The following is a 24593-nucleotide window of genomic DNA, read 5'->3' as shown; positions in this document are numbered from 1 at the left end:
ATCCACAAAAAAGTGTTGCTGGGACTATATTAGGAGTTTTTTTTAAATCTATAGATCACATTAAGGAGAATTGGCATGTTTACTGCATTGAGTATCCTAATCCACATTTCTTTGGTTATTTAGAACTTCTCTGATTTCTTTCATTAGCATTTTATAGTTTTCAGCATACAATCTTCTGCATGTTTTGTTAGGTTTACACCTATTTCATTTTGCTTAGAACCATTTGATTTCCATATTGTTATAGGGCTATTCAGATTATCCCTTTAATACTGGGTAAGTCGGTAGTTTCTGCTTTTTAAGGAATTGGTCAGCTCCCATCAATTTGATTTCACACCTAAGTTGTTAAGTTTGTGTGTGCATGTTCTTAATTATCTCTTAATTTTTTAAATCTCTGCATGGTTGGTGGTATCATGAAATGAAAAAATGGTATCCCCTTTTTCATTCCTCATTTTGGCAAGTTGTGTCTTCTTTTTCTTTGTCAATCTTGCACGGAGGTTTGTTAATTTTATGACCTTTTCAAATAACCAGCTTTTTGTTTGATTGACTTTTCTTTATTTTTAAGCTGTCAATTTCATTGACTTCTGCGCTTAGAATTTTCTACCTCCATTGACACCAGGAGGAGAGAGCTTCCTCCTTACTGGTGAATGAAGGTAGAAGTTTAGGCTCCTATCAGGTCTTTATTGACTACCTCTCTGACTGGGAAGGGCATGAATGCCTATTCACTGCTTTCTATGTATTCTCCACTGACACTTTGGGGAGTGGGGCCCTGGCTTCTCTGACACCACTGAACAGTGGGTAGTTGGGCACCTAGTTTCAGCTAGGCCTTCTACTGGGCCTTTGCTGGTGAAAAAGAGGGGCATGTTTTTTTCTGTAATGTTTGGCTGAAGTAGAACCCTTACTTTCTAAAATCTTTCTGCCCCTTTCCTGTTTCTTTGGGCAGAGAGAGCAAGCCTTTGTGGGCTTTTTTTGTTTATCCTTCTTGGTGTTTCTGGGTTACTGGCTTTATGAGCACCCGTTTTGGAATATGTGAGACAAAAAGAAAACCCAGTAAACTCACCACTATGTGTATCCTTGGGTCCTGAATTGGTAGTGTCTACCTTTCACAGTCGTCTTGTTTTATATAGAATGTCTAGAGTTCTTAGCTGTGTGTAGCTGAAGGCATAATGAAAATTAAATTTGCTTCATCTTTCTCTTTCTGAAATGCATTGTAACATCTTTCCAGATTTCAAGTATTAATTCTTTGCCAGTACCGTGTGTTTAGATAGCTCTTCCAACTTGGGGCTTGTCTTCTCACTTTGTTCATGGTAATATTTTCACCAGTTGTATGTAACAAAGAACTGTAACCAAGTTCTGTAACGAAGATGAATATATTAATCTTTTCCTTATAGCTCTTGCTTTTTGTTTCTTGCTTAAAAATTTATTCCAATAAATTTGTACTCCAAGGTCACAAATATATTCTCTCACATTTTCTTGTGAAAGTTTTTTTTTTTTAAAGACAGAATATTGCTCTATCACCCAGGCTGGAATGCAGTGGTGCAATCTCTGCTCACTGCAACCTCCACCTCCTGGGTTCAAGCGATTCTCCTGCCTCAGCCTCCTGAGTAGCTGGGATTACAGTTGTGCACCACCACACCCAGCTAATTTTTGTATTTTTAGTAGAGACGGGGTTTCACCGTGTTGATCAGACTGGTCTCTAACTTCTGACCTTGTGATCTGCCTGTCTGGGCCTCCCAAAGTGCTGGGATTACAGGCATGAGCCACCACGCCCAGCCTTTGAAAGTTTTATAGTTCTTAATCTATTCAAAATAGTAATTTTTTTTGAATCAGATAAAGTAGTGTTCTGATTTCATTTCCCACCCCCCAATAGTTGTTCCAGCAACATGAAAAGTTCATCCCTTTTCCCACTGATTTCTAGTGAGACATCTGATATATATAAAGTATACATTTATGTAAGCCTTACAAATATCACACCATTTTAATTGTTATAGCTTTATAGTAGGTTTTGTTATTTGGTAGACATGTCCCCACAGCTTGTCAAAATTCTATTGAAATCTCTGTTGGGATTGTTACTAGAGCTGCATTGAATCTATAGATATGTTTGTGGGAGCATTTCCATCTTTACCATCATGGACATGCTTTCTTCGTGATTTAGATATTTTTAAATGTTTTTAAATATAGCTGAATATTTTTCTGCACAGTGACCTTCACAGTCTTTTGAAATTGATTTCTAAGTACTTAATATATTTTTGTTGCTATTGTAAAACTTTTTTTAATTAAATTTTTATTTGTTGTTTCTATATACAAATGAAATTGGCCTTTGGATTACTTTGTGTTTGTTCTTACGCATTTCATTAAAAAATATATCTGGGAACCTTATTGCACTCTTAGTATAAATTTTACAGCATCAAGTTTATATTAGAGTTTTAACTCATTTGGTATTATTTTTTATTGTTTACCAAGCACTATTAAAGACTATTCTTTTTTGTTCGAAGGATTACTATTTTGCATTTGTTAAAAGGAAATGGTATTTCATAATCTCTGCAGAGATTTCAAACAAAAGGAACATACCTCTTTTCTGCTTCGAGAAATCCTAATTTTGTAAGTCTAGAGAAAACCTTAGCTCCTTGTTTTGTTTCTTTTCTTTTTTTCTTTTTTTCTTTTTTCTTTTTTTTTTTTTTTTTTTTGAGGCGGAGTCTCGCTCTGTAGCCCAGGCTAGAGTGCATTGGTGCGATCTCTGCTCACTGCAGCCTCCGCTTCCCAGGTCCTGTTCAAGCAATTCTCCTGCCTCAACCTCCGGAGTAGCTGGGATCACAGGTGTGCACCACCATGCCCAGCTAACTTTTGTATTTTTAGTAGAGATGGGGTTTCACCAGCCAGGCTGGTCTTGAACTCCTGGTCTTGTGATCCACCCGCCTCAGCCTCCCAAAGTGCTGAGATTACACGCATGAGTCACCGCACCCAGCCACCTCCTTGTTCTTTTAAAAATCTCCCATGTGGTTCTGTACATTTCTGTTTGAAAACTGCTAGAGAAGTTGCTAAATAAATAGTAAAAGCATTTAGCCCATGGTGATGTGGGGGAAGGGAGGCATTTCATTTAAAATTTTGAAGAATTTATGCATCATTTAATATTTCATGTGTGATGTATAGATAAAATTAGTATATTTACATAAACAATTGTCTTTTATTAAGTGGCAGCAGGTATGAATTTAAAAAGAATGGACATTGAAAAAGAACAGTTACAGTTTGAATGAGATATATTGATTGAGTACTCAGTGTATTTAGGGTATAATTTTGTCTTTCCCAGTTGGAGTCATTCGATGCCCAGTTTGCAGCCAAGAATGTGCAGAGAGACACATCATAGATAACTTTTTTGTGAAGGACACTACTGAGGTTCCCAGCAGTACAGTAGAAAAGTCAAATCAGGTAAGTGTATTACATCTTGAACCTTTTGCCAACTCTTTTTAATTTGAGATTGGGTCTTGGTTTGTCACCCAGGCTGGAGTGCAGCGGTGTGACCTCTGCTTCCTGGCTTTAAGTGATTCTCTCATCTCAGCCTCATGAGTATCTGGGATTACAGGCATGCGCCACCATACCCAGCTAATTTTTGTATTTTTACTAGAGATGGGGTTTCACCATGTTGGCCAGGCTGGTCTTGAACTCCTGACCTCGAATGATCCACCCGCCTTGGCCTCCCAGAGTGCTGGGATTACAGTTGTGAGACACCACGCCTGGCCTCTTTTGTCAGCTATTGATGGGGTAACATAAAATGCTGGAGGTCTCTAAAGTAAAAGAAATCAAACATTAGATAGTTCATCTATAAAATTATGTAATATTTTAAAAGGTATATAAAGAATAATGAATAATTCACCTTAAGAAATAAAACAGTGACAGCATAGAAGCTCTTGATTGCATTACCCACATTCCAATCTCCTCCAGAGAAACCATGGTTTTACATTTGATATTATTTCATTTCTTTGTACTTTTACTAGGTATTGACAATTAGATTTTTATTTAAAGCTCAGTTCTCACTTTTTTCCTATTTTAATGATAAGCTCTATAATGATACGTATGAAAGACATCATGTCTTTGATCAGTAAGGTTTTTACATTTTTAAGAAAGCCTTCTTTTCTATATGGTATTACTTTGAAAGCTTCATTTGTGTTTTGGAGTTTGTTGTTGTTGTTGTTTGTTGTTCTTGTTGTTGTGGAGACAGGGTCTCACTTGTTGCCCAGTCTGAAGTGCAGTGATGTAGTCATAGCTCACTGCAGTCTTCAACTCCTGGGCTCCAGTGATTCTCACACCTTAGCCTCTTGAGTCACTGGAACTACAGGCTCATGCTGCCATGCCCAGCTAACGAATGCCTCATTTGGTAGCGTTGTCCAAGGTGTTGGATTTAGAGATCCAGTGGTGTTTTTCTTTTCTTTTTGACTTCTATAACCCATATATAGAACATTTCTGTTGGCTTCTTAAATCTAGATGTCAGATCTATCATGCATAATCTATAGTGCTCCAGTGGGGATTAGCCATGTTGAGATTAATTCTACAGCTTGTGCTAAGTATAGTGTATTAGTCTGCTTTTGGATCATGATTCATTGATGATTCCTCTAGGCAGTTTCCTTAATTTGGAATGGAAGATCTGGGAAAGAACTAAATCTGGTTAGGAAAAAGTGATTATTCGCTATGTTTATCAGGACTCTTTAGTAATCACATGGTTAATTTCTGTACTTTTTGTTGAATTTTCAGTTTTGTGTTCGTTGGGAGAACTGCATGAATTTAAGGTTCACTTTGAATGAACATAGCCACTACTGACTAAAATACATGTTTTTGTAGTTTGGAAAGTATCCACAATTCTTCCTGATTTGAACCTTATCAAAGGCCAAAACAGAGCTTGCTGCAGGAGATAAACTTTCTAATTGTGTAATTGTGAAACCACCCTTAAAGAAAGAAACATAATTATTTATGTGGCCTACAGTGTTGAGCACTTAAGTCTTCTGAAAGTTTTCTTTTGAAATCAAACGATTTTGTTTCTCTCTTCCATTGTGTCTTGTCACTTTGCTTTACATGTGATTGTAGCTATACTATTCATTAGAGTCATAGTAGTACATGTGCATGCTTAATCCAGAAAACTAAAGAATACAGTAGCATAAGTAATCCTCAAATGTAAAGTAGCATACATAAATGTCAACCAGATAGAATATTTATATGACATGAAATGATAACAGGACATGAGAGTTAAAGGGATTCTAATCCAAAGGACAAGTTTAATAGGATCATATACCTCCATATGATCAATTAGTTGTCAGTACATTTATGTTTATTTAGTCTGCTTCTGTCACAGAAACATAGTAGGAAGAAGTTAAACTAGAGATAGAGTCCAATATACATACTATATGTTGATACTGGTCATGCATGGGTTGGGGTATGAAATGTGGTATGAGAATAGGGTGCTGCTGGAGGCATTTGGTGAGGATGGAGACTGGAGATGTTATATGGAGGATGAATTGGAACCAGGCAGTACTTAGCAAGAAATAGTGAGAGCTGAATTAGCATGGTAACAATAAGGAAAGGAAGTTATCACCCACGGAACTTGATAATCCTGACTGGGTGTGGAAGCTAAGAGATGTTTTACTGCCGGGATGGTGCCTTTCACGGAGATCATGATAAAGATCGGTTTTGGATGTGACTGAGTTTGCATTGCCTATGAGACTGTAAAGTAGAGGTGTCATCCATGGTTAGAGTAGAGCTCTGAAGAGAGTTCACAGCTGGAGATTTTGAAAAGTTTTAAAACTTCTATCTTTGTTGTAGATAATTTCAAGCATTACCAAAGAAACAATTGACATAACAAACTCCCATAGACCCATCACTTAGATCAATAGTCATCAACTCTTGTTTTGTGCATACCCTGATACTACATCCCCAGCCACTAGTTTACATTGACGTTAATTCCAGCCATTATTATAATTTCATCTCTAACTTTTTTTTTTTTTTGAGATGGGAGTTTTGCTCTTGTTGCCCAGGCTGGAGTGCAATGGTGAGGTCTTGGGCTCACTGCAACCTCTGTGTCCTGGGTTCAAGCGATTCTCTTGCCTCAGCCTCCTAAGTAGCTGGGATTACAGGCTCCCACCACCACACTTGGCTAATTTTTGTATATTTAGTAGAGACAGGGTTTCACCATGTTGCCCAAACTGGTCACGAACTCCTCACCTCAGGGATCCACCCACCTCAGCCTCCCAAAATGCTGGGATTACAGGTGTGAGCCACCGTGCCCAGCCTCATCTGTAAATATTTTGGTATGTACTTCAATAAATTTTTTTTTTTCTGTAAACATAACCACCATATCAATTTCCTATATAAAAAATAAAAGAACCAGCCTGGGCAACATGATGAAACCCTGTCTGAATGAATGAATGGATGAATAAACAAGAAAGAAAAGCATATAGGCGTGGTGGTGTGCACGTGTAGTCCCAGCTAGTTAGGAGGTGAGGTTGGAGGATCACCTGTGCTCAAGGAGATGGAGGCTGCAGTGAGCCGTAATCATGCCACTGCACTCCAGCCTGGGTGACAGAGTGAGACCCTATCTCCAAAAAAAAAAAAAAAATTTAATGCTTAGGGATCTTTTAATATTACCAAATATCTATACAGTAATCAAATGGCTCTAATTATTATAGGCTTTTTTTTTTTTTTTTAAACAATGGTTTGTTTCTATAAGGATCTAACAAGGTCTACACAGTACATTTGGTTGATTTGTCTCAAACCTATCTTTTAATTAATCTCGTTAACCCTTTGCTTCTCTTGCTTTTCTTTTCTTCCTATTTAACATTTTTGTTGCATAAACTGGGTTGCATGTTCAATAGAGTTAGCTTTATTCTGAATTTTGCTGATAAATTCCATAAAGTCATATAACATGCTGATTCTATATTTTGTGAAATTTTGCATAAAAATACAGTGGCTTGTTTAGATTCTGGTTCTGTTAGAGGAAAAGGGTAAGAATACTTTGATCTATATGTCCACATCAGGAGGCATATGGTGTCTGGGTTTGTCTTTCTTTTTTGTGATGTTAATGGCCATTGATGATCACTGCCAAGATCCCATATGTTTCATTAGGGTTTTGAAAAATAGTGACATTTTTATTCTATTATTCCTCTTTATTTCTTAATTGGAATAGAAAGCAAAAGCTTCCTTCATCAATTTTTTGATTACTCTGAACTATAGTTCATCCAGGAAAGGTAAGTTCAATTTTGATTCCTTTTCTCTAGTTGCCAGTTTTTAGAGCAGTGAGTTAATTTCTTAGCATTCTTCAGAAGGTGACTAATTGGGGGCAGTGAGGGGAGAGAGAGATATGTGTGTGTGTGTGTGTGTGTCCCTCTTTTTGAGTCTGCAGTAGTCATTATTGTCTCCGCTCATCATCACTGAGTTGGTCACCTACCTAGGCCTTCAGGGCCTAACAGACTTTATTTATAAAAGAAAATATAAGTATGTATTGATATTTTAAAGTCAAATTTAGAATCATAGAGTTTTGCTTTTTTGATTTTATATTTGTATCTCTTCTATACTAGAAATGTTGGTTCTTCATTTTTTTTTCCCCACTCTGTCACCCAGGCTGGAGTGTAGTGGCTTGATCTTGGCTCACTGTAACCTCAGCCTCCCTAGTAGTTGGAATTACAGGTGGCTACCTCCATGCCTAGCTAATTTTTGTATTTTTAGTACAGGTGGGTTTTTACCATGTTAGCCAGGCTGGTCTCGAACTCCTAACCGCAAATTATCCGCCCTCTTCAGCCTCCCAAAGTGGTGGGATTACAGGTGTGAGCCACTGCACCCAGCCGAAATGTTGGTTATTAATTGCACTGATGTAATTTATTTTCTCTAGGAAAAAAAGTTTATATTTATGTATAATATATATGTAATATGGCCGGGCACGGTGGCTCACACCTGTTATCCCAGCACTTTGGGAGGCCAAGGTGGGCGGATCACTTGAGATGAGGAGTTCCTAACCAGCCTGGCCAACATGGTGAAACCCTGTCTCTATTAAAAATGCAAAAATTAGCCGGGCATGGTGGTGCACGCCTGTGGTCCCAGCCACTCTGGGGCTGAGGGAGGAGAATAACATGAACCTAGGAGGGGGAGGTTGCAGTGAGCTGAGATTGTGCCACCACACTCCAGCCTAGGCAACAGAGTGAGACTCCATCTCAAAAAAAAAAAAGCATATACACATATGTGTGTGTAATATATAGTATATGCATAATATTTATTACATGTATAATATATAATCTGGGTCAATCAAGAACCTTTTTTTTTAAGATTATAAAAACTTCCTCTTTAATCAAGGTTTATAACATGAACAGATTTCTTGAATAAAATGGAAAGTTTCCAGTACACTGAAACATAAATCCACAAGTCACCATACATACAACACCTGGCAGAAAAAAGCAAAAACAAGTTTACACAATTCCTGTAACAGCCATGGTCTTAATCTCAGATGCTTCCTCCATCTGCCAAGTGTGTTCTGGATACACAGCACACTGTGGCTTCTGGGGTCACACTCAGCTGAGGCTGTGGGTCCACAGAGCACTCATTAGGCTGGGCTATGGTGGTGGTGGCTCTACTCAAGAAGCAAAGCAGTTACCAGCACATTCAAACAGTGTATTGAACATCTTTTAAATATCAAAGTGAGAAACAAGAAGGCAACACAATAATGTCATCAGAAAGATGTTAGGAAGTAAGGACAGCTGTGTAAAGCTTGAGGCTGAAAAGTGGCTTGCCAGCTTCATTTCTTCGGCTTCTTGGGTAGTGGGCGCCGGAACAGTAAGATGTGAGGTTCTGGTTCATGGATCATATAATGGACCCAACCCTGACTCTGTTGAATGCCAAGATTCCTCCATTCAGATTCAGACATCAAATGGGTTTTAGGGACCAGCTTGGCTGTGTCCCTGGGCAGCATGCCGATACTCAAACTCCTTGTCGTCATATTTGTCCGAATAGTAAATTTGTTCGTGCCACATGATCGCTTCATCTGCTAGCCTTCAGCCCCTAAGAATCATTTTAATTCTTAAGAATTATAAGGCTGGGCACAGTGGCTCATGCCTGTAATCCCAGCACTTTGGGAGGCTGAGGCGGGCAGATCACAAGGTCAGGAGTTCAAGACCAGCCTGGCTGATACGGTGAAACCCCATCTCTACTAAAAATACAAAATTACCTGGTCATAGTAGCACATGCCTGTAATCCCAGCTACTCGGGAGGCTGAGGAAGGAGAATTGCTTGAACACGGCAGGTGGAGGTTGCAATGAGCCAAGATCATGCCACTGCACTCCAGTCTGGACAACGGAGGGAGACTCCTTCTCAATAAAATAAAATAAAATAAGGAATTGTAAACTAGATACAAGGTTTTCTGAAAAGACACAAATACAGTTCTTAAAGTATCACAGAGGTAGCAACTTTGAGAAGCACCTGAGGGAACAAATGCAAAAGGTTGGAATTATTAAAAGGTAAAAGCTCAGGAAGGGCCTCATGGAACTTAAAGCTCAGGAAGTGCAACTTGGCTGGTGATAGGGTCTTGGTTTTTGGCTTGGGACTCAGACTTCTGACAGGCAGAAGTATTAGTGCTGGCATTTCTGAAGTGGATTATAGTAAAGCTGGTTCTACAAATACTGGAAAAACTGCAAACTAGAGCTAGCTCATTGTTGGAAGGAACTCCTGCAGCTGGAATGAAGCAGCATTAATTGGAGTGATGCTCACAGAAATTGCATGCAGATAGGAAGAAAAGAGGAAGCTAACTATGAGAATCAACTGCCTTCTTCTGGCATTGCATTCTTCTTGCAGCACTATCCATTGTTAGATAAAAATGTGAAACCAGCTTGTAAAGCATAAATGTGGCTTGCAGAATAAGAGTTTATAGTAGAGTGGTATTAGAGCTGAAAATAGAAGTTGTAGAGTGTTTGTATCAAAACAGATAGCAAGAAATACAGCAGTTATTAAATTAAAAAAAATTTTTTGGAGAGACAGAGTCACCCCAGCTGGAGTGCAGTGGCACAGTCTTGACTTACTGCAACCTACACCTCCAGGATTCAAGCAATTCTCCTGCAAGCCTCTTGAGTAGCTGGGACTATAGGCACATGCCGCCACCCCCAGCTAATTTTTTGTATTTTAGTAGAGATGGGGTTTCACTGTGTTGCCCGGGCTGGTCTTGAACTCCTGAATTCAGGCAATTCACCTGCCTCGGCTTCCCAAAGTGCTAAGATTACAGGGGTGAGCGACTGCGCCCAGCCAATCAAATCATGTTTTAAAGTCTACCTGAAATAAATAAATCTTCTCTGTGTGGTTAAGCCACCCACTTGATTAGGCAAGTTCATTTATTAAATTTTGCCTTTGTCGTTTAGGAATTTAAATTTTTAAAATTTTATATAACTACATATAAAACATTCATGTTGTTTGAAAATAAAATCGATAAATTTCATCCCTGTTTTGTCTACCCGTCTACCTTATTTCTTTCCAACCTTATAGGTAACTATTTAAATGTCCTTTACGGTTTATCCTTCCTTTTTAAATATTATGTTAATATACAATTTAAAAACAAGTCATCCCACTCCATCCCATCTGGATTAGTCTGTTTTTGCATTGCCATAAAGAAATACCTGAGACTGGGTAATTTATAAAGAAAGCATGAAATCTGCTCAGCTTCTGGGGAGGCCTCAGGAAACTTAGAATCATGGTAGAAGGCGAAGAGGGGCAGCAGGTTCATGTTACATGTGGCCAGAGCAGGAGCAAAAAGAGAGGGTCAGAGGTGCCACACACTTTTTTCTTTTTCTTTTCTTTCTTTTTTTTTTTTTTAAGATGGAGTTTTGCTCTTGTTGTCAAAGCTGGAGTGCAATGGAGTGATCTCGGCTCACTGCAACCTCCGCCTCCTGGGTTCAAGCAATTCTCCTACCTCAGCCTCCTGAGTAGCTGGGATTACAAGCATGCACCACCACATCCGGCTAATTTTTTTGTATTTTTAGTAGAAACAGTGTTTTACCATGTTAGCCAGGCTGGTCTCGAACTCCTGACCTCAGGTGATCCACCCACCTCGGCCTCCCAAAGTGCTGGGATTACAGGCATGGGCCACTGTATCCGGCTGTGCCAATAGTTTTAAATGAACACATCTCATGTGAACTCATTATCATGAGAACAGCACCAAGGGGGAAATCCACCTGCATGATCCAGTCACCTCCCATCAGGTCCTGCCTCCAACATTGGGGATTGCAGTTCTACATGAAATTTGGTCAGGGACACAGATGCAAATCATATTGTTCCACCCTGATTCCTCCCAAATCTAATGTCCTTCTCAAATTTCAAAACACAATCATGCCTTCCCAAAAGTTCCTCAGAGTCTTAACCATTTTAGCACTAACTCAAAAGTCCAAAGTCTCATATTTGAGATGAGAAGGACAAGGCAAGTCCCTTCTGCCTATGACCCTGTAAAGTCAAAAACGTGTTAGTTACTTCCAAGATACAATGCGGGTACAGGCATTGGGTAAATACTCCCATTTAAAATGGAGAAATTGGCCAAAAGAAAGGGGCTGTAGGCCTTGCGCTATTCCAAAACCCAGCAGCAGTCATTAAACCTTAAGGCTCCAAAATAATCTTCTTTAACTTCACATCTCTCATCCAAGACCCACTGGTACAAGGAGTGGGCTCCCAGAGCCTCGGGCAGGTGTACCTACTCCTGTGGCTTTGCAGGTTCAGCCCCCACAGCTGCTCTCCTGAGCTGCTCTCATGGGTGCCTGTGACTTTTCCAGGCTGAAGGTGCAAACTGCTGGTGGATCTACCGTTCTGGGGCCTGGAGGACAGTGGCGCTCTCCTCACAGCTCCATTTGGGAGGGCCCCAGTGGGGACTCTGTATGGGTACTCCAGCCCCACATTTCTCCTCTGCATTGCCCAGGTAGATGTTCTCCGTGAAGTCTCTGCCCCTGCAGCAGGCTTCTGCTTGGACATCCATGCAGGCTTTCCCATAAATCCTCTGAAATCTAGGCAGAGGCTCCCAAGCATCAACTCTTATGTTCTGTGTACCTGCAGGCTTAACAGCATGTGGAAGCTGCCAAGGCTTATGCCTTACACCCTGTGAAGCAGTGGTGTGAGCTGTATCTGGGCCTCTTTGAGCCATGGCTGACGCTAGAGAGGCTGGGACACAGGGCGCAGTGTCCTGAGCCTGGGCTGGCCTGGCCCATAAAACCATTCAATCCTCTTAGGCCTCTGGGCCTGTAACAGGAGTGGCTGCTCAGAATGTCTCTGAAATACCTTCAAGTCCTTCCCCTATCCCCAATTTCTGCAACCTGCTTGAATTCCTCCCCTAAAAATGGGCTTTTCTTTTCTACCACATGACCAGGCTGCAAATTTTCCAAACTTTTATGCTCTGCTTCCCTTTGAAATATTTAAGTTCCAACTTTAGGTCATTTCTTTGCTCATGCATGTGAGCATAGGTTGTTAGAAGCAGCTAGATCACATCTTGAACACTTTGCTGCTTAGAAATTTCATCCACCAGATACTCTAAATCATCTGTCAAATTCAGAGTTCCCAGATGCGTAGAGCAGGGTCACAGTCCAGCCAAGCTCTTTGCCAATGTAAAACAAAAGTGACCTTTGCTCCATTTCCCAATAAGTTTATTTCCATCTGAGACTCCTCAGCCTGGACTTCATTGTCCATATTTGTTAGTATTTTGGTCACAACAATTTACCAAATCTCTAGGAAGTTCCAAAATTTCCCTCACCTTCCTGCCTTCTGTGCCCTCCAAACCATTTGAAATTCTGCCCATTACCAAGTTCCAGAGCTGCTTCCACATTTTCAGGTATCTGGGTTTTTTTGGGTTTTTTTTGGAGATGGAGTCTCGCTCTGTCACCCAGACTGGAGTGCAATGGCACAGTCTCGGCTCACTGCAGCTTCCACCTCTCAGGTTCAAGCTATTCTCCTGCCTCAGCCTCCAGAGTAACTGGGATTATAGGCACGCACCAATACGCCCGGCTAATTTTTGTATTTTTAGTAGAGACGGGGTTTCACCATGTTGGTCAGGCTGGTCTTGAAATCCTGACCTCATGATCCGCCTGCCCGTAACCTCCCAAAGTGCTGAGATTACAGGGATGAGCCAGTGCGGCCAGCCTTTTAGGTATCTTTATAGCTATACCCCACTCCTTGGTACCAATTTTCTGTATTAGTCCAGTCTCACGTTGCTATAAAGAAGTATCTGAGACTGGGTAACTTATAAAGAAAAGAGGTTTAGGCCGGGTGCAGTGGCTTACACTTGTAATCCCAGCACTTTAGGAGACCGAGGTGGTTGGATCACGATGTCAGGAGTTTGAGATCAGCCTGACCAACATGGAGAAACTTCATCTCTACTAAAAATAAAAAAATTAGCCAGGCATTATGGCGGGCACCTGTAATCCCACCTACTCAGGAGGCTGAGGCAGGAAAATCACTTGAACCCAGGAGGCAGAGATTGTGGTGAGCCGCAATCGCGCACTGCACTCCAGTTTGGGCAACAGAGTGAGACTCCGTCTCAAAAAAAAAAAAGGTTTAATTGGTTCATGGTTTTATGGGCTGTACAGGAAACATGATGCTGGCATCTGCTCAGTTTATAATCATGGCAGTAGGTGAAGAGGAAGCAGGCTCATCCACATGGCAGAAGCAGGAGCAAAGAGAGGGGGGAGGCACTACACATTTAACCAGGTCTCAGGAGAATTCACTGTCACAAGAACAGCACCAAGGAGGAAATCCACCCCCATGATCCACCCATCTCCCAGCAGGCTCCACCTCCAACATTGGGGATTACAATTCAGCAATTTGGGCAGGCACACAGATCCAAACCATATCACCATCTTTCTTGAATAAGCAGTAGCATCTCTCCATCTCTCTCTCTCTCTCTCTCTCTCTCTCTCTCTCTCTCACACACACACACACACACACACTTTTCCTGTTTTATTTTACTTTGTACTAGCAATCTCTCCTAAGTGGTGTAAATAGAAAGTACTTATTTCTTTTTATAGCTTACGATGGAGATTAAATTTTAGATTACATCCTTTTAGAGATGCTATGTGAGGCTAAGGAAGTAGATGAGATTCGTTCCTATAATCTAACACAAACTACAGAATCAGAGGGTGAAGGGTGGGATCCACAGGGAAAATCAGGGAGACAGGAGGATTGGCAGGTAGTAAGGAATTCACATGGCTTCTAGGAAGCAGGAGTCAGTGGTATCAAGTGATGTTAGAAAGATTCAAGATGATAAGTGCAGAGAAAAGGTAGATTTTGGTTTATGAACATAATCAGGTATTTGGAATTCGGCTTGTGTCAACCACTGAAGTGGAAGTTTACTGTCAAGCCTGTTCTCATTCCATATACCACTTCCAGCAACCCTCACCAAAGCCACTGAAAAATCCTCCTAGCTTGTTATTATACAGAAAAACACTTGCTCCTTTTCTAATTTGTTCTCCACATTGCAGCCGTTGTGACATAAAAATGGAAATCTGACCGTGTCATTTTCTTAAAAGCTTTTAATAGATTTCTTTGGACAAAGACCAGAATTGCCTTGTGACTGCTTGATCTGGCCCCTGTCCGTCTTGTCCTAGCTTTTCTTGCCAGTCTTCCTCTCGATTGCACCACTTCAGTCACACTTGCCTTCTTTCAGTTCTTTGAACCTTCTTGCTCTTCTTGCCTGGGACTTTTGTACATGCTGTTGTCTCTTCCTAGAAGTAAAAGCCTTCACTGGGTAATCCCTCCTCATGCTTTCCCCAGCCTTCTAACCCCACTAAAATGAGATTCATTCTTCATTATATGCTCATCTTACTTTCCATATATTTCCTTTATAGTGCTTCTCAGTTTGTAGTTATATATTGATCAGTTTGCAGTTATATATTGATATGCTTATTCTAATAACGTGCATCTGCCTCACATTTAATCTTCACAACTACTCAGTAATGTCTGTACTATTAAAGTAGTAATAATAATCATCACAACTACTCAGTAATATCCTCATATTAAAGATGAGTACTCTATGTAACCTGCCCAAGACCACTGAGCTCTAGTAAGTGAGGGAACTGTGATTCAAACCTGCACTATCTACAAGACTGTAGTTATCATAAAGGCCTGGATCATGTTTGCTTTTCTTGACTGTTTATTCTCACACCTAGCATAATGTTTGGGAAATAAACACCTAGCTAAAATATTTGGGGTACTGAATTAAGGAGAAAATGTACTTACATTCTTATCTCTTCAAGGTATTTTAATTTCATATGTGTGTAATGTAACACACAATGTCAGTTTAAAATTTCCAAACACTGTTAGGAAGATAACTGATTTAGCCCAGTATAGTTGGTGTATCATGTATGAAAGCTGGTGATAGGACCAGCTTTTCATTTTGTCAAAAATTCACGTGCCATGGTTCTTTTCTTGTCAGGTGTGCACAAGCTGTGAGGACAACGCAGAAGCTAATGGCTTTTGTGTAGAGTGTGTTGAATGGCTCTGCAAGACATGTATCAGAGCTCATCAGCGGGTAAAGTTCACAAAAGACCACACTGTCAGACAGAAAGAGGAAGTATCTCCAGGTAATAAATGAGTTCTTTTTATTTTTTTTCTTCTGTCTTTCCCCCATCTTTTCTTCCTTCCTGTATTGACTTGTTTTGACACATTTGTTTTGTTAAGTATTAAATGTACTCTTAATTAAAGAGGTTTATATTGTAATTGAAATTTAAGTACTTACAAATGTTGGAAAGTGTGAATAGATGTAGAACCCTGTTTTACATTCTTACTGCCTGTCTTTCTGCTTCTATAAATATCTTCATTTGGTGTGAATATAGAACAAATGGAGAAAAAATTTGCTTTTTCTTATTTTTCTTTTATCCCTAAGGTAACAACAAGGAGTGGACTCAAATATTTTATAACTCTTTTTCCTTTTGACATTCTTGTAGTAAACCTGCTTTTTAAAATTTGTCTGATATATGGATAGCCAGAGAGGCTTTTTTATGTAATTGTTATTTTTGGTTTTATTGTCTTGTTTTTAATGCAGTTCACTAATACATTTTTTTAGTTTGGTAAAATACATTCAACAAAATTTGTCATTTTAACTATTTTTAAGTGTACAATTCAGTGGCATTTATTACATTTACACATTGTGCAACCATCATTACTATTTTCAAAACTATTTTGTCACCCCAGTCAGCATCTTTTTTTGTACCCTTTAATAACTCCAATTTTCTTCCCCTACCTCCTGGTAACTTCTACCCTATTTTCTTTTTTTTTAAATGGAGTCTTACTCTGTCACCTAGGCTGGCTGTAGTGTAGTGGCACAGTCTCAGCTCACTACAACTTCTGCCACATGGGTTTATGCAATTCTCCTGCCTGTAGCTGGGATTACAGGCATGCACCACCGCATCTGGCTAAGTTTTGTATTTTTAGTAGACACGGTGTTTTACCATGTTGGCCAGGCTGATCTCAAACTCCTGACTTCAAGTGATCTGCCAGCCTTGGCCTTCTAAAGTGCTGGGATTACAAGCATATGTCACTGCACCCAGCCTTTATTTTCTGTCTCTATAAATTTGCTTATTCTAGATACTTCACATAAGTGGAATCATACGGTATGATGTCCTTTGATACCTAACTTATTTTACTTAGCACAGTATTTTAAGAATTCACTCATGTACTAACATGTATCAAAATGTAGCAAAACTTCTTTTTTTGTTTGCTTGTTTGAGACTAGTGAAAAGATTTGGTGTAATCCCAGCATTTTGGGAAGCTAAAGTGGGATGATTGCTTCAGCCCAGGAGTTCTAGACCAGCCTTGGCAACATGGTGAAACCTTATTTACAAAAAATCAGAAAATTCACTGGGCATGGTAGTAAACACTTGTAATTTCAGCAACCTGGGAGGTGAGATGGTAGGAGGATTGCTTGAACCAGGGAGCTTGAGGCTGCAATAAGCTGTGATCATTGTCATTGCATTCCACCTGGGTGACAGTGTGAAACCCTGTCTCAAAAAAAAAGGAAAAGAAAAAAAGATTGAACCATCTTTGCATTGCTGGAGTTAATTCTATATATCATCCTGATGTGTTGTGCATTGAAATTTCTTATAATATATTGCCAGTTTTCTCTATCTGGTTATTTTCATTTTCATTCTGAATTCTACATGTTTACATATTTCTGTCTTCAGAAGTAGCTCTTGAATTTGTCTGTTTTATATTTTTTAGTTCATTAATTTTATCTGTAATTTCTCTCAGGTTACCTTAGGTTTTTTTTTTTTTTTTTTGGTGAGACTCTCACTTCGTGACCCAGGCTGGAGTGCAGTGGTACAGTCTCGGCTCACTGCAACTTCTACCTTCCGTGTTCAAGCGATTCTCCTGCTTTAGCCTCCCGAGTGTCTGGCATTACATGCCTGTGCCACTGTGCCTGGCTAATTTTTGTATTAGTAGAGATGGGGTTTCACCATGTTGGCCAGGTTGGTCTAGAACTCCTAACCTCAAGTGATCCACCCGCCTCAGGCTCCCAAAGTACTGGAATTACAGGTGTGAGCCACCACACCTGGTATAGGCCAGCATACTGCTGGCCAAACAAAACCTACTGGCAGTCTGCATATAGATCAGTTTTGTCAGTTTTGGCACTGTTGACATTTTGAGCTAGATAATTCTTTATTGTTGGGGATCGATCTGTGCATTATAAAAAAGAAATGAGGGCAAGAGAGATCCAAGATGGTTGATCACTAGCAGCTCGGGCACATAGCTCCCAGTGAAAGCGCAGAGAACGAGAGGACGCCCCACTTTCAGACGAATATTTGTTGCTCACGGACCAAGAGACTCCCAGCAGAGGAGCCCCACGGGTCGCCAGAGTGACTCTTGTGGCCGGCACAGCGGTTTTGCTGCCGCCTTAGAGCGGCAGTTCTTGGTGCAGAGTCCGGAGATTCCCGGGCAGAAAAGCACCGTCAATCTTAACACCGCTGTTTTGGCCGGCGCAGTGGACTGCTCAGATTTCGGCGCTGGGAATCAAAAAGTTGGACGTCTGCTCAGAGACCTACTTAGAAAGTCGGTGATTACAAAGACAACAGAGGGATAAATATATAATGAAGGGAAGAAAGCAGCCTAAAAAGGCAGAGAATACTCAAAATCAGAATGCCTCTCCCTCAACAGGGGATTGCAATTCCTCATCAGTAACGGAACAAGGCTTAATGGAGAACGAGTGTGTTCCAATAACAGAAGCAGGTTTCAAAAGGTGGGTGATAAGAAACTTCTGTGAATTAAAATAACTTGTTTAAACCCAATGCAAAGAAACTAAGAACCTTGAAAAAAGGTTTGACGAAATGCTAACGAGAATGGACAATTTGGAGAGGAATATAAGTGAATTGATGGAGCTGAAAAACACAACACGAGAACTTCGCGAAGTACGTACAAGTTTAAACAGTCGAATTGATCAAACAGAAGAAAGGATATCAGAAGTTGAGGACCAGCTCAGTGAAATGAAACAAGAAGACAAGATTGGAGAAAAAAGGATAAAAAGGAATGAGCAAAGTCTCCAGGAAATATGGGACTATGTGAAAAGACCTAATTTACGTTTGATAGGTGTACCTGAATGTGACAAAGAGAATGAATCCAAGTTGGAAAATACTCTTCAGGATATCATTCAGGAAAACTTTCCCAACCTGGCAAGGCAGGGTAATATTCAACTCCAGGTAATACAGAGAACACCACAAAGATATTCTTCAAGAAGACCAACCCCAAGGCACATAATCGCCAGATTTATTAGGGTTGAAATGAAGGAGAAAATACTAAGGGCAGCCAGAGAGAAAGGTCAGGTTACCCATAAAGGGAAATCTATCAGATTTACAGCAGATCTCTCAGCAGAAACCCTACAAGCCAGAAAAGAGTGGGGACCAATATTTAACATCCTTAAAGAAAAGAACTTTCAACCCAGAATTTCATATCCAGCCAAACTTTATGAGCAAAGGAAAAATTAAATCTTTTGCGAACAAACAAGTACTTAGAGACTTCACCACCACCCGGCCTGCTTTACAAGAGCTTCTGAAAGAAGCACTATACATATAAAGGAACAACCAATATCAGCCTTTCCAAAAATATATCAAAAAGCAAAGAGCATTAACACAATGAAAAATTTACACCAACTAATGGGCAAAACCGCAAGCTAGCATCAAATGTCAGTATTAAACTTATATATATTCTAATTGGATAAAAAGCCAAAACCCATCGGTATGCTGCATCCAGACCCATCTCACATGCAACAATACACAAAGACTCAAAACAAAGAGGAGGAAGATTTACCAACCAAACAGAGAGTAAAAATAAACAAATAAACAAAAAGCAGGAGATGCAATTCTCGCCTCTGATAAAGTAGACTTTAAAGCAACAAAGATCAAAAGAGGCAAAGGAGGACATTACATAATGGCAAAAGGATCAATGTAACAAGAAGAGCTAACGATTCTATAGATCAACGAGACAGAAAATTAACAAGGACATTCACGACTTGAACTCAGACCTGGAACAAGTAAACTTAATAAACATTTATAGAACTCTCCACTTCAAATGCACAAAACATACATTACCACCTCACACCTATTCCAAAAGTGACTACATAATTGGAAGTAAATCAATCCTCAGTAATTGCATAGCATTTCATAGGTTTAAATGAAATATTGGTTGGCTGTTTGTTTGTTATTTTCTTCCCTTATTCCTTCTTGACTACATCATTAAGTATAATTATTGGTATAAAAGAGGTTTTCAATACCCATTACTAAATTGCATTCTAGCCTGGGCAAGAAAGCAATACTCCTATTCTCTCTCTCTCTTTCTCTTCCTTTTTCCTCCTCCTCTTCATTCTTTTTTTTTTCTTTCTAAAAAAAAAGAAATGCAAATGGCTGATAACTGAATGTTGATTCATCTCAGTGATTAAATAAATGCATTCTAAGATAGTAAAGTTCATACTTTACTATCTTGCATTTATTAAATTGTCAAAGATGAAAATTTAGAGACTTCCCCCCTGTTAATATAGCCACTCTACACTGGTTGGAGTACGGATTGGCACAATTATTTATTATTTTTCTATATGAATTACCCTTTGACTTAACAGTTCTACTACTAGGGATTTACCTTATGGAAACATTTAAATGATTTATAATTTTCATGTTTATTTCAGCACTATTTGCAATACTGAAAAATGAGTAACTTATAAATATCTGTTTTATGAAATACTATACAGTTAATAAGAATGAGGTGGATATATTTACTAATATAGAAAGGTATCTAAGGTAGAGTTAAGTGAGAAAAAAATCTCGACAATATATGTGCTACCATTTATTGCTTTATAAAATGCAGCACTATACTATATGTACTTCCATATTTAGAAAAACCAGAGTAGTACACACCATGTTATTAATAGTAATTATCTCTGGAGGTAGGATTATTTCTGAAATGTTTGTATTTTGCCTTTAATTATTAGTAAGATAACTGAGGTTTACTATTTAATTATATTTATTCATATTCTGATTTTCCCACTTAACATGATATAAACATTTTCCAGTTTTATCCCCACGCTGGAAAACTAGAGTGTAATAATGAAAACATTATTTCTGTGTTGATGGGTATCCTCTGTTAGGATTTTTACAAAAGTGGATTAGTAATTTATTTAACTACTCCTTTTAGACATTTGTATTATATTTTCTTTCTTCCTCCCTCTCTTTCCATCTCTTTCTCTGCCTCTCTCTGTGAGGTCACGCAGTGTTCCTAGACTGGACTCAAAAAACGCTTGGGCTCAAGCAAGCGATTCTCTCAACCCAGCTTCCTGACTAGCTGAGCCTACAGGCGTAGGCCACTGTGCCCGGCTTGATTTTCCTAATTGCATTTTCAAAAATTCTCCTCTCATATTTGGGATAGAAGACATCCAGGTGGTTCATACTCACCAGGGTTGTCTTCTTAAGACTTTTTAATGCAGTAAAACATATTTTTAACTACACTTAGTTCCTTCATTTACTTCTGAATTAATTTTAATTTTTACTTGAAAAATGAAAAGGTTAATTTTTTTTCCTGAAATGCTGACACAATATGTGATATCTTAATATCTGTAATTCTTAGTGAAAGTTACGGTATAGTATAGGTGAAACTGTAGTGTTTATATCAATAGACGTGAATTCAAATGGGCAATCTAATAATTATTTACTATTCAGTTATGTTAATTTTCTTCTCTTTTTCTCCCATTGTTTCTGCAGAGGCAGTTGGTGTCACCAGCCAGCGACCAGTGTTTTGTCCTTTTCATAAAAAGGAGCAGTTGAAGCTGTACTGTGAGACATGTGACAAACTGACATGTCGAGACTGTCAGTTATTAGAACATAAAGAGCATAGGTACCAGCATCTTTGGTTATATAGATTTGTGTATAGGTGCATATACAGCTTTAGAGGGCTAAAGGACTGCTGGCAACCCTGGTCAAATGGCAGTCTGCAAATAGGTTTGTTTGGCCAGCAGTATGCTGGCCTATACCACGGTTTGTTAGTTTTGACACTACTGACATTTTGGGCTAGATAATTATTGTTGGGGACTGATCTGTGTATTATATGGTGGTTAGCATGCTTGACCTCTACCAACTAGATGCCAGTAGTAACCCTCTAACCCTCCCCAGTTGTGACAACTAAAATTTAGCTCCAGACATTGGCAACAGCCTAAGGAGAAAAATCATCCTGAGTTGAGGACACTGGCAGACACACTGTTTTAAAATATATAGAACTAGTTGCCAGCATTGCAAAATGAGGAGATTTTACATTTTTTTAAAATATCTAGATTTCTGGATTTTCTAGCTCTGGGTCTGTATACTTTCATGTCAACATTTGAGACATGCCTTTTCCAGTTCATTATAGTTCCTAGCAAAGCTTAGTTTTATTTATTTTTTTAATTAATTTTTTTTTTTTTTTTTTTTTTTTTTTTAGAGATGGGGTTTCACCATGTTGCCCAGGCTGGTCTTGAACTCCTGACGTCAGGTGATCCACCCTCCTTGGCCTCCCAAAGTGCTGAGGTTACAGGCATGAGCCACCGCACCCAGCAAATGTTCTGATCTTTATTTTATATTTTATTTTGTTTTAATTTTTGAGACAGAGTCTCGCTCTGTCACCCAGGCTGGAGTGCAGCGGCATGATCTCGGCTCACTGCAACCTCTGCCTCCAGGGTTCAAGTGATTCTCCTGTCTCAGCCTCCGAAGTAGCTGGGATTACAGGCACCCGCCACACCATGCCTGGCTAATTTTTTGTATTTTAGTAGAGACGGGGTTTTACCATGTTGCCCAGGCTGGTCTTAAACTCGTGACATCAAGTGATCCTCCCGCGTTGGCCTCCTAAGGTGCTGGGATTATAGGCGTGAGCCGCTGTGCCCAGCATAAAGCTTACTTTTAAATCTGATCTCAATAGACATTCAGATCAGCAACAGGTAATTTAGATCGTAAGATTCAGATTGATACAAATATAATTGCTTATGATGGTCTAGGCTCCTGATAATGGCAGACTACATAATTTGGACCAACAGTGAGAATGACTAGAAAACTTGGACAAAATACAGAAATTGTCTATATGAAATGCTAGAGCTAATAAAATAGTAAAGCAGTATTGGACAGTATTGGGTTGGAGTGGGCACAAAGAATGATAGGAGCTTTTTTCTCTCCTTGAGGTATTTCTAGAGATTGAGGAGAATTTATATTAGCCTCACAGGGCTGAGAAATCATAGCTTAGAGTGTAAGGATCATGCATGGTGAATGCTGCTTCTCGTCTTGAGTTGGGACCCTGAAAGTCTACACTATTTCAGTAAAGGTAATTAGCTAGTAAGTAGTTCCTCACCGGGACTAAAGCTCCGCACCTAAAATGGATTAAGTTGAAATCATATCTGGTTTCTCAAGTTTCCTGGTAGAATCAAATGTAAATCTTTACCAGAAAGACAAAGAAAACATCCTAGACCTCTAACTTACTCAGTAATGAAGTTTGCAAAAGTGATATTCACAGAATTAGAAATAACCAGATTTGTTAGGAGATTAGATAATGTGAACATAGTGAGACCCCATCCTCACAGAAAATTAAATTAGTCAGGCACAGTGGTGGGTGCTTGTATTCCTACCTACTTGGGAGACTGAGGCGGGAGGATTGCTTGAGCCCAGGAGTTCAAGGCTGCAGTGATAGCACCACTGCATTCTACTCCAGGTGACAGAATGAGATCCTGTGTTTTAAAAAAGAAGGAAAAACAAAAAACTCTGAAAATTAAATTAACTAAAATTAACTCAGTAGAAGGGCTTAAGAACAGATTTGGCTTAGCATGAAATGAGAATTAATGAGCTAGAAGAAAATTAAGAAAATATCCATAAAGAAGTGTGTTAAACAAGAGGAGGATGAAAAGTAGAAGAGATATGGATGTAATTGCAGTCCAAGAAGAATGGAAAGTACAGAAAAGGGGAAGGAAGCAATAGTTGAAGACAGAATATAATGGCTAAGAACTTTCAGAAGCTGATGAAAGACATTAAGCCCATATTTAAGAAGTTGCACAAACCCCTACCAGGATAATTAAGAAAGTAATATTTTTAAAGTACAAAAACAAAGTAACTTTCAAATCTAAAATTCTGTACCCAGTAAGCATATGTATATTTTTTGAGACGTAGTCTCACTTGTCGCCCAGGCTGGAGTGCAATGGTGCGATCTCGGCTTGCTGCAGCCTCCACCTCCTGGATTCAAGTGATTCTCATGCCTCAGCCTCCCGAGTAGCTGGAATTACAGGCGTGCACCACCATGCTTGGCTAATTTTTATATTTTTAGTAGAGACAGGATTTCACCATGTTTGCCAGGCTGGTCTTAAATTCCTGAACTCAGGTGATCCACCCACCTTGGCCTCCCAAAGTGCTGGGATTACAGGCATGAGCTACCACTCCTGGCCTGCATATTCTTTAAGTATGAAGGTAGATAAAAACACTTCAGACAAAATTAACTGGGAAAGCATATCCCTGGTAAAGTCTCACTTAAAGTACCTTTTAGCAGGAGAAAAATAGGAGGTAAAGAAAAGAATACAGAGCAATTAAAATAATAGGTATGAGTAAATCTAAATGAATGTTGACTTAGGAAACAATAATATCTTGTTGGTGTGCTGTGTGTATATGTATATCACATAGCAGCAGATGTGCTAAAAGGGTATGGAATTTATGGTCTAAGGTCCATGCATGGAAGAGCATGAAAAGTATAGATATTAAATGATGACATGTAAAAATTTGTTTTTGTAATGTCTAGAGTAGTCACTAAAAGAATAGTAAGTATATACAATTACCAAGGTGTGGGCAGTTGTGGGAATGTGGAATAATTAGTATAAACAAAGGCCAAAAAGTGAGAAAAAGAAATAAACAACAGATGGAATATAATGAGGCCTTGGTAAGTTGGTAGATCTACAAATATACCATAATTATACTAAATGTAAACAGACAAAATGTTCCAAATTATAAGACAGGTTTCAGACTGGATAAGAAGGAAAATACAAAAATGTGCTATTTCCTTTTTGTGAGATATATCTAAAAACTCAATATATAAAAGAGTTAATGGGAAGAGACACGCCATGTAAATACTAACCAAAG

General features: G+C 39.2%; 2 protein-coding genes and 1 pseudogene across 3 annotated transcripts in view; 1 reads left to right on the top strand and 2 right to left on the bottom strand.

Moving 5' to 3' along the window:
• The window catches only part of SVOPL (SVOP like), a 181885-nt gene that overhangs the window by 5559 nt on the left and 151733 nt on the right, over positions 1-24593 (bottom strand). The window lies entirely within an intron of this gene.
• The window catches only part of TRIM24 (tripartite motif containing 24), a 120674-nt gene that overhangs the window by 43392 nt on the left and 52689 nt on the right, over positions 1-24593 (top strand). For both annotated transcript variants that reach the window (XM_012447556.3, XM_012447555.3), the window contains exons 2-4: positions 3305-3423; positions 15416-15563; positions 21219-21351. In XM_012447556.3, the coding sequence (XP_012302979.1) occupies positions 3305-3423; positions 15416-15563; positions 21219-21351 (400 nt within the window). The remainder of the gene's footprint in view (positions 1-3304; positions 3424-15415; positions 15564-21218; positions 21352-24593) is intronic.
• Positions 8620-9096, bottom strand: LOC110567097 (cyclin-dependent kinases regulatory subunit 1-like; annotated as a pseudogene).

The sequence above is a fragment of the Aotus nancymaae genome, unplaced genomic scaffold (genome assembly GCF_030222135.1).
Source record: "Aotus nancymaae isolate 86718 unplaced genomic scaffold, 86718_ANA_hifiasm-v0.15.2.pri h1tg000002l, whole genome shotgun sequence".
Classification (NCBI taxonomy): Eukaryota; Metazoa; Chordata; class Mammalia; order Primates; family Aotidae; genus Aotus; species Aotus nancymaae.
The sequence above is the reverse complement of the archived record's forward strand: the minus strand, read 5'-3'. Positions and strand labels throughout refer to the sequence as shown.